Source organism: Microtus ochrogaster, chromosome 8, assembly GCF_000317375.1.
Source record: "Microtus ochrogaster isolate Prairie Vole_2 chromosome 8, MicOch1.0, whole genome shotgun sequence".
Classification (NCBI taxonomy): domain Eukaryota; kingdom Metazoa; phylum Chordata; class Mammalia; order Rodentia; family Cricetidae; genus Microtus; species Microtus ochrogaster.
Genome location: NC_022015.1, coordinates 15,438,801 through 15,453,586, shown reverse-complemented (window position 1 = coordinate 15,453,586; position 14,786 = coordinate 15,438,801). Strand labels below are relative to the sequence as shown.

At 42.4% G+C, this 14,786-nt stretch overlaps 2 protein-coding genes across 2 annotated transcripts in view; one reads left to right on the top strand and one right to left on the bottom strand.

Annotated features, from left to right (window-relative positions):
* Positions 1–9,702, top strand: part of Anks4b (ankyrin repeat and sterile alpha motif domain containing 4B) — a 10,827-nt gene extending 1,125 nt beyond the window's left edge. Inside the window, exon 2 of the mRNA XM_005351158.1 lies at positions 7,904–9,702. Coding sequence (XP_005351215.1) covers positions 7,904–8,981 — 1,078 coding nt within the window. The 3' untranslated portion in view covers positions 8,982–9,702. The remainder of the gene's footprint in view (positions 1–7,903) is intronic.
* Positions 9,703–12,409: 2,707 nt separating this feature from the next.
* Crym (crystallin mu) overlaps positions 12,410–14,786 on the bottom strand; it is a 15,656-nt gene continuing 13,279 nt past the window's right edge. Inside the window, exon 8 of the mRNA XM_005351157.2 lies at positions 12,410–12,733. Within this exon, the coding sequence (XP_005351214.1) occupies positions 12,669–12,733 (65 nt within the window). The 3' untranslated portion in view covers positions 12,410–12,668. The remainder of the gene's footprint in view (positions 12,734–14,786) is intronic.

Below are 14,786 nucleotides of genomic sequence, written 5' to 3'. Positions count from 1 at the left end.
ACACACATGGGTGGGGAGTCAGGAGACAGACCGACAGACATACACAGAGGAAATAGGGAGAGAAGGAGAAAAAGACAGACAGACATATGCACACACTACGCCTTAAATGTTAATTCATCTTTGCTAACTCTTTTTCTGCTTGCCCTGCCCTTTATTAGAGGGCTAGCCAGGGTTGGCAGCTGTTTCTTAAAGATGAAGCAAGAGAGGAATCTGAGGGAGCGAGTAGGGGAAGAAGAAAGAGCAGGAGAGGGAAGGAGCCAAGTGAATGTATTCAGTATATTGCATAGCTAACATCTGGTAGGTGATAGTCCTCCCTTTCTCCTCCTTGTCTTCCTCCTCTTCCTCTTTCTTGGTCTTCCTCCTCCTCTGATTCTTCTTCTCCTTCACCTGTGGTGCTGTCTAGAGGGTGCTGATGGACAAAACGTCCTGGTTTCTGTTGTGGCAATCAGATTTGAGAGGGAAAGACAAGCAAGTGGTTTATAGTAGACATCACCAAGCCTGTTTTAGAGAGGGGAAGATTCAGCTTGTATTAGAAAGACAGTGAGCTGATCGAGGACTGAAGGAAACATCATTGCGCACTCCAGGGATAGAAGATGTTGAGATTGGCTGGACATGATTTGCCCAGGGACAAGACAGGCCTAAGCAACAAAACCAGGAGCATTGAAAGTTCTGTTAAGGACATGAGTCTCAAACCACACCCTGTGTTTACAAGGGACGCAGCAGATAGATTTACGCTTATGAATATTGTTCTGGTGGTTGCCCAGTGCTTACAGGGAACGTTTAAGGATCTTCAAGGTGAACTGAACTAGCAGGGTGACAAGGTGTATAGGGGGCGGAGGGAGATTTGAGGTGCAATTTGGATGTAGACTAGCCGGTGATTAGAAGTGAGCAAATAAAGGGAGAGAGGGTCAACATCCATGTTTGGATTAAACAGATTGCAGATATGGACATCTCGTTGAATTGAGGTATATGCCATGAGCATGCCCACAGTCTTCACTGAAGCTTCTAAAAACTTGTCAAGATAAATCTTTCTTCTTTTGAGTCAGTGTCTCGGTTATTTGTTATAGCAGTGATGGATCTCACGTTTCCTTGATTTATAAGGACACTTTAGTATTATAATCAGCAAATTTACATCTTAGGTTAGCCCCCTGTTGGATATATTTTTTCTAATTTGCATCATTGTGATGATTGTTTTTCTACATAAATCTTCATCCATACTTTTTAAGTGTAAATTCACAGAACTGAAGTTTTTGAATCAGTGGGCGTGTATCTTAGCCCACTTGTGCTATGATCAAAGAGTACCACAGGCCATTTCCAGAGGCTAGAACTTTCCCCAGAGTTCTAAGAGCAGCACAGAAGTCCAAGATCAGGCTGGCAAGAAGTTCAGTCCCTAGAGCCTTGTTCTCCACTTCCAAGATGGCTCCTATTGCTGCCACCTCAGGAGGGAAGAAAGGTGGAGTCCTCACACAGTAGATGAGACAAAAGAAGGGGTAGACAAACAAACAAACAAACAAATGTACATTCCCTTCCTTGCTAAGGAATCCCCTTTTCAAGGTGGAAGGCGGGGTTCCTACTGAGGATGACAAGTCCGTCGCTGAGCAGATACTGTCTTTCCACCTTTGTGAGCTTTGTATCTGTAACCCTGCCCCTTTTATGGTGGGGCCCTCAACACTGGTTTATAAAATTGATTTTCAAAGATATGTGTGTGTGTGTGTGTGTGTGTGTGTGTGTGTGTGTGTGTGTATGTAAGGGGTGAATGATGGTGTCAGCATGCCACAGTGCACACGTGGAGTTCAGAGGGCACTTCCGTGTGTCAGTCCTCACTGTCCACCTTGTTGGAGAGCGGTCTCTGGTTATTCACAGACTAGCTGTCCATGAACCTCCAAGGACCCTTCCGTCCCTGCCTCCCGTCTTGCCAGAGGAGCACTGGTATTAGAGATATCTCTGCATCTGACTTTATATGGAGTCTGGGGATCTGAACCTAGGGCCTTTTGCTTGTGTAGCAAGCAATTTACCCACTGATTGATCTCCAGTTTTCAAAATGCTTTTAAAGTTAACAGTATCAACTATTTGTCATATATATTATAAATATGCTTACAATTCATATTTTAACAAATATTTTCTAAATAAAATAGAAATATTTGCATATATAATATGCTATATATACTTATCAAATACATGGATATATAATATATATTTTAACTGCATAAATCTGTCAGCCTCTGCTATATAATTCTAACTTTAAGGTCATTTATTCCAAAATGTTAACTGATAAATATGATCGTCCATGTTTTTCTTTTGCCCACATGCGCACATGTATGGTTTTCTTTAAAAAGGCAATCATCCAAAGCATAATGATAAATTAACAATATGTCATTAACAATTTGCCCTTAAAAGCTGATATGCATACCACTGCTTTTCATGGCTACATGATAGTCTATGGTATGGTTTAATCATTATTTATTTACTTTAAATTACCACATAAAAATTGCACAGCCAGGCGTGATGATAGTGCACACCTATATTCCCAGCACCCTGAGTCAGGAATGTCGTGAGAATGATGCCAGCCTGGACTTCATAGCAAGTCCCTGTCTTCAAAATTGTGCATATATTTATGATATACAGTATGGCATTTTACATACATTTACATTATGGAATGACTGGATCGGGCTAATTATGTGATACCTTGGCATGCTTATCAATTCTTGTGGTGATGATATTTAAAATATATCTTAACAATTTTCAAGTGTGTAAAGCATTGTTTTTTATGTTGTCACCATATTGTAGAGTGAATTGTTTGAACTTTTCCTTCTTAATGGATATTTTGCATCTTTAAACCTATATCAGCACATTTCTCTCCCACTTCCAATCACTGTCTACTCAAGAGACTTCTCCAGGTCCTATATATTTTAGATTCCATATTTAAGTGAAATTGTGAGGTGTTTGTCTTTTTGTGTCTAGCTCATTTCACTGAACATAAGGTGCTCCAGGCTCATCCATGTTTTGAAATGCAGAATTGTCTTTTCCTTTAAGGCAATATAATATTCCATTGTACACACACAGACACACACATGTATGTATATATGTATATACATGCATACATGTTTTCATTCATTCACTGATGCAGGCAAATTGATTCTGTAATTTATTCAATTAGTTGCCCATTCATAACACTTAATTCCTTCTCAATTCTTGCTCTGTCAGTGAAGATGGTTTGACTTTTGTTGGCTGTTATAAATAGAGTTGAAAGGAACAACCTTGTTCATTCAGCTTTGTCCAAGGCCTCACGTTCCTTTGGGATACATTCTTCAAAGCAGAACGGTGACTTCTGGGAGGTGCCCTGATGTCAGTCTTTTGATCTATATCCTGCCAAGCAATCTGAGCCAGATAATGCTTTTCCAAGCGTGGTACTCACCCTGAGATCTCACTAAAACCAAACAACCGATAGTTTTTAATCATTTTCTGCTGGATAGGCAAACACTGGCAGTGTAAGGTTTTAATTGGCATTTCTTTAATTGTTATAAGTGCAAATAATTCCTTTTTATGTAGAAAAAACCATTTTGATAGAATTATGGTTTTCTGAGAACAGCTTTACACATATTCAAAATCAACTTCAAAAGAAGAAATCGGAGTGAAGCAGATGCCTAGAGGGTCGTAATTTAAGCAAATTACCCACTTAGCAACAATAACAAGCTGCTTTAAAAATTATTGACCAAAATTATTGCTTACTAAAAATCAAGAGCAAAATATGGCTTATTTTAAACTGCTTCTCAGAGAATTTCTCTTTTGGGAAAAAAATATCAACACTAGATTGAATCTATCCTAAAGAATCCATAAGATATTGACATTAGATGCAATCTATCACACAAAGGTGTTGGTTTGTAGATGGCTGAAGAGATATATGCCTGGTTCTACTAAGAAATGTGTGCCAGAAAACTGGGTTTAGCAGGAGGCATTGGACTCCCAGCACTGGAGAGGCAGGGACAGGAGCATCTCTGGGGCTTGCTGGCTGGCCAGTCTAGCTAATTGGTGAGCTCTACTTTCAGTGAGAAACCCTGTTTCAAAAAGAATAAAAATGAAGAAGCAATTGAGAAAGACAACCATGTTAACCTCTGCCCTCTATGAGTATGAACTGGAGCATGCATATGTGTGTACACACACACACACACACACACACACACACACACAGACATGTGAGTCAGGCAGGCATGGTGGTGCATACCTGTAATCCTAGAAATCAGGAGACCTAGACAGGAGGATTCAGAGTTGAAAGTCAGCCCTAGTTACATAGAAAGATTCCTTATAAACAGATAGAGGCAGAGAAAGGAAGGATTAAGTTTAGAAAGACTTCATGAAGCTTGACAATAATAAAATAAATTTATATTGATTGGAAAGCTGTCCTTAGGGTTTAGATGCACTAGGAAAACCCATGGATCATCTTCCTGACAACATTTGAAATTTTCTCTAAAGAAGATCCACCTCGGCCCCATCTCAGGCTTTTCTCATGTTCTTTCTTGGATCTTGAAAGCATCACTGGAGCCCCGCTGAGATGGGAAAATTCACTCATTCTGCCTGAAGTCTATGGCTCTAACCCAGACTCTTTTTTTTTTTTTTTTTTTTTAGTTTTTTTTTTTTTTTTTTTATTGAGAAAAGGAAAAAAACAAGTTTCCACCTCCTCCCAGCCTCCCATTTCCCTCCCCCTCCTCTTAACACCCTGTTACTTCCTGCTACAACTCACCCTGCCCAGCCCTTCCTGCTCTAGTTCATCCGATCCAAGGATAATCCAGGCGAATTTAGTCAGTGTGTTTTTGTTTATACCATAGTCACATCTTGGCTATTTTCCAGCGCTGCTTTGATGTCTAGGGTGCTTAAGGGGTCCTTTGAATATGGTGTTCAGTTAAGTAAACAAAAAGTGAAACCACGTGTTTGGAGATGAGGAACTATGTTCCCCAAAGATTTGACTGTGCCAAGACTGGAAGATGGGGTCTTCTTTGATCCAAAATAATCAAATTGGGCTAACTGGCTAGGGCCCTCTTAATGGAGACTCACTAACAAAACGGCATTATGTAGCCTTTGCTTTCCTTAGATTCCATCTCACTTTCTTTTCTTCCTCCTCCCACTCCTTTACCCATAACTCCATACTATCTGGTCGCGCCGATGTATGCCCAGATATGCCACGTGACATCAACCATCCTTGTCTGTGCCATGCTCTTCTCTGTGGGAAACAGGAGGCCAACCTATGGCTGCTGGATCTAGCCCAGAAATGGGCTTTTATTGGATTTCACTGTGGGGTTTTTTTTGCATTTAAAATTGATCCAACATTTAAAATAAATGCCATGAAATTCTGGAGTTCAGCCTTTGTCTGAAACGCGGATGTGGTAACACTGCTTCTGCTTCGTTAGGGCGTAGCCAGAGCTGCCCTGCTACTGAAGTTTCTAGGAGCTTGAACATATCTTGATCTTTGCTGAGAAAACCAGTTGTGTGTCTTCATTGGACAGATTTTGAGATATCTGCTAGAAACTACAGATGATAAAACGAGAAAAAAATGCAGGCTTTTTCCTTTTGGGAAAACTAATTGGGTAAATGGAGCATAACTACTTGATGAATGAATAAATAAATAAAACTGTAAATACTTAACTACAAGAACTAGGCTAGCATGGTGGTTAACCCCTGCAATCTGGGTACGTGGGAAGCTGCAGCAAAAGGATCACCATGAGTTTGAGGGAAGCTGGGACAACATAGTGAGTTCCTGCTTGTCTGAGAAACAGAGTAAGATGCTGCCTCAAAACCAAACACACAAATGGCTGGTGAGATGGCTCAGTGGGCAATGGCATTTGCCACTGAGTCTGATGACCTGTGATTGACCCCTGGGTCCCACATGGTGAAAGGAGAGAACTGACTGCTGTAAGCTGTCCTCAGACCTCCGCATGCATATTGTGGGACACTCATGTGGCACACACCTTTAATTCCAGGGTTTGAGAGGCAGAGGCAGGTGAATCTCTGTGAGATTGAGGCCAGTCTGGTCTACAAAGTGAGTTTCAGGACAGCCAAAGATACACAGAGAAACACTTTTGAAATACCAAAACGAACAACAAACAAAAACCCCACAAGCATGTTGTGGTGGTAGAAATTTACCAAATGACCACAAGAAAAGAAAAATATATGAGTATGGAGAAAAGAGAGATGTTGATAATATGTACTGAATAGTACATGGATAGTTTGCCTAACATTTTTTTATGTTATACATGTTTAAGTTTACAGAAAAACTCTTATAAGGGGCATTATTATTCTCAGTTAGGATAGAATACAGTCATACTTAATGAAAATATTATATTTTAATTATAGGATTTTAGTTTGTTGCTTTGTTTCTTTGCTTCATTGTAGTTTTGGTTTTGAGACAGGGTGTCACTATGTAGCCAAGGCTAGCCTCAAATGCTGGTTAAGTGTACAAGCTGGGTTATACTCATCTAAGACTTTTATTTTGTCACGGATGGTTAAACATGAGACAGGCCTACTCTATGGGATGCCACCTGCTCTGCTGTGGATACAGCTCCACGGTAGAACATGTGATAGGCACATATGAGGCCCTGGGTTCTTCCATTAGCACTGCAAAAATAAAAGTGGAAGTGTGCTATCTGTCACCATCATTCAAAACATTGCACCCTCCGAGAGTCTTACTTATTCCTGGGATGGTGATTGGAAACCAGGAGTTGACAGGGAGGAGACCCACATCTGAGTCATCAAGTTATAGGATTCTGGTTGTACCACATTAACCTAGGGAGTCTGAATCACCCAAAGATCTTGTCAAGCTCTAGATTCTGATTTAGTAAGTCTGGGTTGGGCTCCAGATTCTGCATATTGATAATACCACAGCTAATCTGCTGTTGCTGCCAACTGTATGTTTGGGTCAAAAAACTACTCAAAATAGAATCAGTTTGGTATATGAGTATCCTTTGCAAGTGGGTAGGTCTTTTCTGCTTCTGTTTCAGCTTTCCTACCAGCAGTGGTGAGAGCATTTTCAATTCATCCCCGTCCTGTCCTTCAGTATTTATTTCTCAAGGCCTCACAGGAAATAGAAGCTCTTTTTTCCTGGTTTATTTGTTGTTGTTTTGTTTTCTACATTTGCCTCACGGGAGGGCTGACGTGTTAGCTAGAATGAACTCTCTGCAAGTCCTCCGAGAATATGGCTATGTTGTCAGGACAATTAAACACAGAAATTATTAAAGTTATATGAACTCACTATTGAACAAGTTTTATTAAAATGTAACACTTGACATTCACCATTTCCCAGTGAGTTCACTGTTCTTCTTGTGAGTATGCTCTGAAGTGACAGACAGCCATGGATGGTTGCGGTGGAACAGAAATAGCATACTATTGCTTGTTTCTTCCGGTCTCTGTATCCAGTGGGGTGATGTGGCAACATGAAAATTTTCATGATGTGTAGATTTATACCATCATACACACTATATATCAGGGATTTGATTTTTTTTCCATGAATGAGCCCATTGTTAAATATTTACAAGTATATCATTAAATGATACTGTTCTTGGCTTCAGGGAAACGTCTAATTGAGCTCAATCAGAATCAGGCATGGTGCTATATTTCCTTTTTCTGAGTCATGTGACCCAACTCTGGCCAATGTGATATGAAGGTAACTCTGCTAGGAAGTTTTTTGGGAAGATTTTTTTTCTCCTAAAAGGGAAGCATAGCAAGGAAGTGGCTCCCCCTATTTCTGGCCATCTGGTATCTGGCTCTGACACAGCTAAACTCAGCAGCCATCATATGTCAACGTCAAGGCAGGATAAACATGCATTTTGTTGGTTGTTTTTGTTTTTCTTTAGAGACCTCATGTTCAGTGAAAAAAAACCACTTTAACATGCATCTTTCATATTTTCTTCTCTAGTGGGGATCCTGATAAGTGTGACATCTGGGGAAATACTCCTCTACATTATGCCGCCTCCAATGGCCACACCCACTGCATCTCATTCCTGGTCAACTTCGGTGCCAACATCTTTGCCCTGGATAATGACTTAAAGTCTCCACTGGATGCTGCTGCCAGCAGGGAGCAGAAAGAATGTGTTGCTCTCCTGGATAAGGCTGCCACCATACAGAACACCACGAACCCCAAGAAGGTCGCCCGACTGAAGGAGCAGGCTCTGAGGAACGCCAGGAGGCAGATGAAAGAATGCGAGCGACTTCAGGAGAAGCACCAAAGCAAGATGGCACGCAACTATAGCAAGGAGGACTCTGGGACTTTTTCTTCTTCCCACGGCGCCTTCTCCGGGTCGTCCCTTTCCAAAGCTTCTACCGGCGGATTTGGGTCACTGTCTAAAGGGATTAAAGATACCTTCAAGTTAAAATTTAAGAAGAACAAAGATACAGCAGAGCAGGTGGGGCAGGAAGACAGAAATGGGCAGAGGCACGTAATGGAAGTGTTCCAAGAGGAGGAGGAAGACTCATTTCCCGATGACTTCGGAGAGAAGCTCCGTTTCTCGGCAGGGAAAGCCAGCGATGTACAGCACGAGTCTATTCTCAACCGTCCAGGGCTAGGGAGTATTGTTCTTAGAAGGAACAGAGTACTGGACCTCGAGGACATCTCAGACAGCAAGAGGGAGTTGGGGTTTAAAATGCCCAGTGAGCTGTTCGAAAGACAAGGGGCAGCTGATGAAGAGGAGGATGAAGAGGGCGAGGCAGATGGCACTGCCGGTGATCTTCCCTGGGACGAAGATGAAGTCGAATGGGAGGAGGATGTGGCTGATGCCACTCCCCTGGAAGTGTTCCTGCGGGCTCAGCACCTAGAGGACTTCCTCCCCGTTTTCATGAGAGAGCAGATTGATCTAGAAGCCCTGCTGCTTTGCTCCGATGAGGACCTTCAGAATATTCACATGCAGCTGGGCCCCAGAAAGAAAGTCCTTAATGCCATAGACAAGAGGAAGCAGGCTCTCCGGCATCCTGGGCATCTGGTGGACACCAGCCTCTGATGGAGACCCTTGCTTAGCAGGGTGATCCGAGCATGGGGTCATGCACAGTCCCCTTGGGAGCACCACAGGAGGCAGCCTGTACCTGATCTGTGTCCAATAAAAGACCTCTGGGTGTGGGTGTTAGGGTTTTAGAGAGGACCTCAAATACAGAGAGCCAGACTCTGGGAGATACTTTGTGTTCAGGTAAACCATCAGTGGGAAAAGCTAGGAGACCTTGGAATAAGACAACAGTGTTTCTCCTCATGACTTTGCAATTCTGTGTAGACCAAAGGCTCCCACTGGTCTGAAGCGTAAAAGCCAACTTAAATGGACCTAATCCTTCAACAGATATTTATAAGCAAGAGGGTTGGGTTTTCAGTATTCCTATCTAAGAGTCAGGACAGTGTGTAGCAGGTAGGGGGGTGCAGAAGGAAAATGTGAGGAGCCTGTTATGGACCAAATTTCTAAAGCTCATGTGTGAAAGCCCTAACCCCTTGGTGAGTCTTTTTGGACAGAATACTTTAAAGGGGGTGATTAAGGTTGTGTGAGATGATAAGGGTGGGCTCTTTATTCCATGTCCCTTGAAAGAAAAGAAAGATAAATTAAGGGTGTGCTCACACAGGAAGAAAAGAGAACAGCAGGAAGGCAGCTAGCTGTCAATCAGCCAACGAGAGCACCCCCCCTCACCTCCCAGGAAAATTGACAATCGTTTGAACTTCCAGCCTCCTGAGATGGGAAAAAATAAATTTCTGTTGTCTGAGCCACTCTGCCTGCTGTGTTTTGTTATGGCAGCCTAGGCTGACAGTGTGGTGTGTAAACAAGGGGACGGTGAAGGGAGAGAAAGAAGGGTCGGGAAAGCAATGCCTGACCCATTTCACAGTCTTTCTAAGGGCTAGAGCCTTGTGAGATTTAAAAGGAGGTAGAAAAAGTATAGGAAGACTAGTTTTTGGAAGACTGATGGTTAAAGTAAATATTACGCATCCATGCTTATTGTGATAGCCTTCCATTTGTGAGTGTGTATCGGCAGTGCCGCTGTCCGGGTAAGTGCGCTAAGTTATAGCCGCAATCTTAGATGTAGCCCAAAGAACCATAGGCTAACAACTTGAACATCTGCCTGCAGAGCTATTGGGAGGAGGTAGGCATCCATCTCCCAAACGGGGCTTAGTAAAAGGAAGTCAGGTCATAGAGGTATGCCCTTGAAGTGGGTATTGGGATTTTAAATACCCCCTCCCTTTGCTTTCTGTCCACCTTGAAGTGAATGGGTTCCCTCTGTCACATGCTCTAATGGACCACATAGCCACAGGTCTAAATCACTGAGACCAAGTATTAGTGGAGCAAAGCCTCTGGATTAAAAATTCAGTGATAAATTGAAACAAACCATTCTTTCTTAATTATGTTCAAATGCCTATTCTACTCCCCACCCCACCCCACACAAACACCAGATAGGACACCAATGACAGGTCAAAGCAACAATTCTGCCCAAGTCTAGTTCAAAACCATGGAGCTGTTGTACCTAAGAGGAGTATGGAAAACTCCAAAGGTCACTGTATCAGCCAAAAACCCACCCGAAGTGTGAGAGATGATTCAGAAAATACGCATCCTGGGAGCTCCCTGACTGAAGCTGCAGGTGGCTCTACCAGAGAACCTTTTTCTCCCCAGTAGTGTTTGCTGCTTTCACAACCTTGGGAGGGGGCTTGTGAATCTCATAATTCTCTTTAGCTTCTTGAGCCTTCTGAACCTCTCTCCAAAAGGCAATGTTTCAATTTGGAGGAAGTAGCTACACAACAGTTATATTATAATCTCTCTGTATATTATGTAATGTATAAATACATATGTGTGTGCAATTGTTACACACACATATATTCCATTTTACTCTATTGTTCCTCACTCTCCATTCTCCATATCTTTAAACTTTTCACAGACCCCTTTCTGCTTACATCACACACACACACACGTCTAGATTCTGTATATGAGAAATAAATATGGGGTATTAGTCTTTCTGAGTGGGGCTTATTTTGCTTAACAGTCTTTGATTCCTGAGATCTATTAATTTCATTCTTTACAGTTGAATAAAGTTCCATTGTGTATTGCACTGCATCTCTTTCCCCATCCATCGGTTGCTGGACATCTCAGCTGACTCCATTCCTGGCCACTGTGGACAGGTCTGTGTGGTATGTTGAATGGGATAGCTGGATCACATGATAACTCTGTTTTCAGTTATGGAAGGGCTGCCATGCTGGTTTCCATAGCTTACTTTCCCTCCAGCAATGTGTACAGTTCCTCTCTCGAACGTCTTGCATTTTTTTCTCTGACAGTTTTTACAATCTCAAATTGAAACTACCCCTAACCAATACCTAAGTTTTATTGGGATTCTGTAGCCAGACTACCACAAGGTAGAATTTACCATTGACTGTGTGCCTAATATTAGAAAACTTATTTTTGCCTAGATAATTTTCCGTTCACATCTGAGTTACTTCAGGAGGCTCCATGCAGGATACAGGTGTTCAAAGGTGATGAACTCACTCATTCCTCCCCACTGAGTGGATTCAGGAAGCATATGGGTTATTGGATATGCTACATTAGGGGATAGTTGTTTACAAATACTGTGCTTTGTTGTGGAATAAGCTAAAGCTGTACTTGTCTTCAATAACGTGCAGAGAAGCAGTTGTCATAGGAAGGAATTCAGAGGCTTTGTGGTCACTGTAGATGCCCGCATCCCCTCTAGTTCCCTAGAAACTTCCTGAGACACTGTCTCCATATCCTACGCTAACTTACACAGTAAGGAGAGGCCATCAGATTGGGGGGAATGAACCTAAATACGGGACTCCTGACGCTTTTTTTTTTTTTTTGGATCTATTGGCCATGAGACATGTTCTCTTTAAGGGGCGTGTTGGCCTCTTAGTTATAAAGGACCAATGGACCACTGTCACCATTGATTCACTTAGATTCAATGAATCACAAGTTGTGGTTTTTACCGATCTTGACCAAGGGAGCCTCATTATCTGTGTTTCTTTAAACATTTAAAACAGATACACACAGCTACATAACCTGTGATTGGATGCATGTGACATTCATGGAAGAGGTAAATCTGCAGCAGTAGAAACCCGAGACTGGGAAGAAGTGGGCAATATACTGTGAGGTTTCTTCAGGGGATGACATCATTCTGGACCTGGTTCTACAAACCTCACCCAAACCCATTGAACTGTACACCTTAAAGTTATAAGCTGTGCTAGGGATGTAGCCTATTGGAAATGTGTTTGCCTAGCATGTGTGAGTCTCTGGGTCTGATCTCCAGAATGGTAACAGGTAACACACACACACACACACACACACAGTTTTATGGTAATTTTACTCAATTAAAATGGAGAAAATATTATTCCACCTCCTTTAAGGATGGAGTGAGCATTTGACCTCTTCATTTCCTTTCCACAGGAAGTTATCAAAGGACACACAGAAGAACTGGAAATGCTTTATTTCAGAGACGTACGAAGTTAGTGAGATCAAGGTCAGGCAATGATATCACCTGTGTAACAGAAGAAAGAGCTACCTGGTTTAGCTACCCAACTACAAGCATGAGTAAGGAAGTCAGCACTTACAAACAAAACTACTACAGTTCACAGGGACCAGGCTCCCTCATTTGAGCTGGACATCACGAGACAGCCTTGGAGCTGTAACATCCAGTTCAGTGCACAGCACAGCTCCTTCCTCTCACTTGCCAGATGACCAAGAATCATACACTAGTTTGGCTGCCACCAGGTCTTCCACTGCCATTCCTGTAATGGACAGAAATTTGATTCATTTTTTTTTTTTACCCCAGAACAACTTTGTTCAAAAGAACCCTGAATGTCTTCTGATACCCTGTGTACAGATACTGCTAAAGCCCTCAGGGATGCAATTGCTACGTGAGATGCTCTCAGATTCAGCATACAAAGGACTGGCCAATAAAAGAAATCCTAAGCAAGAAATACCCCCATTTTATAACCTCCAAGGTCTCGTTCAGAGGCCAGCAACATTTCAAACATTTCAATAGAGGCTCAGTGAATAGTTTAATCTCTTTAAGTCGCACGGTCTGTTACAATGGTCCAGTTCTGCCCTTACAGTGAAAAGCACTCATAGGTCACAGGTAAGCGAACGAGTCTGTGTTCTGGTAAGGTTTTATTTATGGACACTACAACCTGAACTCGGCCCCTCCATCCCCTTCCCCTCTATGTGGTTCATGACTAGGCTGATGCTCGCTGTCTTCCTCAACTCAATTTGTCTTCATCTTATTAGTCTTTTATTTTGTCCTGAGACAGTGTCTCTCACTGAGCTGACTGGTTCAGCTAGACTGCTGGTCAGTGAACCCCAGGGGGATCTTCCTGTTTCTGCCTCCACAACACCAGAATTACAGGCCTATCCATGTGCTGCCATATCTGGCACTTTCCATGGGTTCTGGGGGTGCCAACTCAGCTTATCCTGCTTGTGTGACAAGCATTCTCCTAAGTGACCTCATCTCCCCCAATCTCTTCCATCTTCCTTATGTGCCTGAAAGCTGTTCTCTATTTACACAATCCCAATCATTTAGAAATGTAGGCACTATTTGTAGCTCATAGTTCATACAGCTACAGGTAGTTGGCGGGGCTGGGCTACCTTGAACCATTACAAATCCTGTATCTTTAGCATCCCCCGTTTGTCTTAGAAAGACTGAATATCTCTAATCCAAAAATCTGTAATCTGAAATGCTCTACAGTCTAAAACTCTTTAAGATCGTATTGAAATTAAAAAGTTTTTCAGTTTGGGTTCAATTTTTAATATTGGGGGGATGGTGGAGCAGGGCTCAGCCAATCAACTGCCAAATCTACAAACATACTCCCCAATAGAAAAAGGATTCAATATGAAATACTTGTGGGCACAGGAATTTCAGATAAGGCATAGTCAACCTGCAGTTTTAAGATATACACCTTAATTTTTGTACCCAGTATGTATAGAGAGACTCAGCATATATCAGAAGAGAGGGTGTGTCAATACACCAGTCACCCAAAGTGGGAATACAAAACTTGCAAAAGAGTAGATTTCTGCAGTATTTGTCTCTTTAATGAGGCTAGCTAAGCCCCAGATACAACTGGATCTGTAGGATGTCACTGGACCAGGCACTGGACTAAGTTTACTTTCATTCATCTTCTGATGATAAATTAAAAAAAAAAAACCTTACCTACCTGTCAAGGCCTGGATATTAAGTGGTGGCATAGATTCTGGGTGGCCAGGGTACACATTTTATCATATGATATCACACATGCATACAATGTGTTTGATCAAATCCTCTCCTTTTCTTGCCTCCAGTTCCTTCCCATCTCCCCAACACTTTTCCCTCAAAACTTCCTGTATTGTTTTTAAATTCAGTACCCTTAGTACTACTTGTATGTGCCTGGTAACCTCTCAAGGGCCACAACTTTGAAGTAAACTGACTCTTCAACCCCCAAGCTGCCAGCATTTGCCAATAGCTCCTAAGCTAGGGGTGAGACTTAATGACCTCTATTCCCCATCCAAGCTTTTGGTTGGCTTGGTCTTGTACCAGTCTTGTGCATCAGGTCACAACACTGTGTGTTCATGTGTGCAATAGTCCTGCCATGTCCAACAAATACTGTTTCACTGTAGTGGCTCCACTACTGGCCAGCATTCTCATTCTCCTCTCTCTCTCTCTCTCTCTCTCTCTCTCTCTCTCTCTCTCTCTCTCTCTCTCCTCTTCCTCCTCTTCCTCCTCCTCTCTCTGTTTCTCTCTCCTCCTCCTCTTTCTCTCTCTCTCCTCCTCCTCTTTCTCTCTCTCTCCCTCCTCCTCCTCCTCCTCTT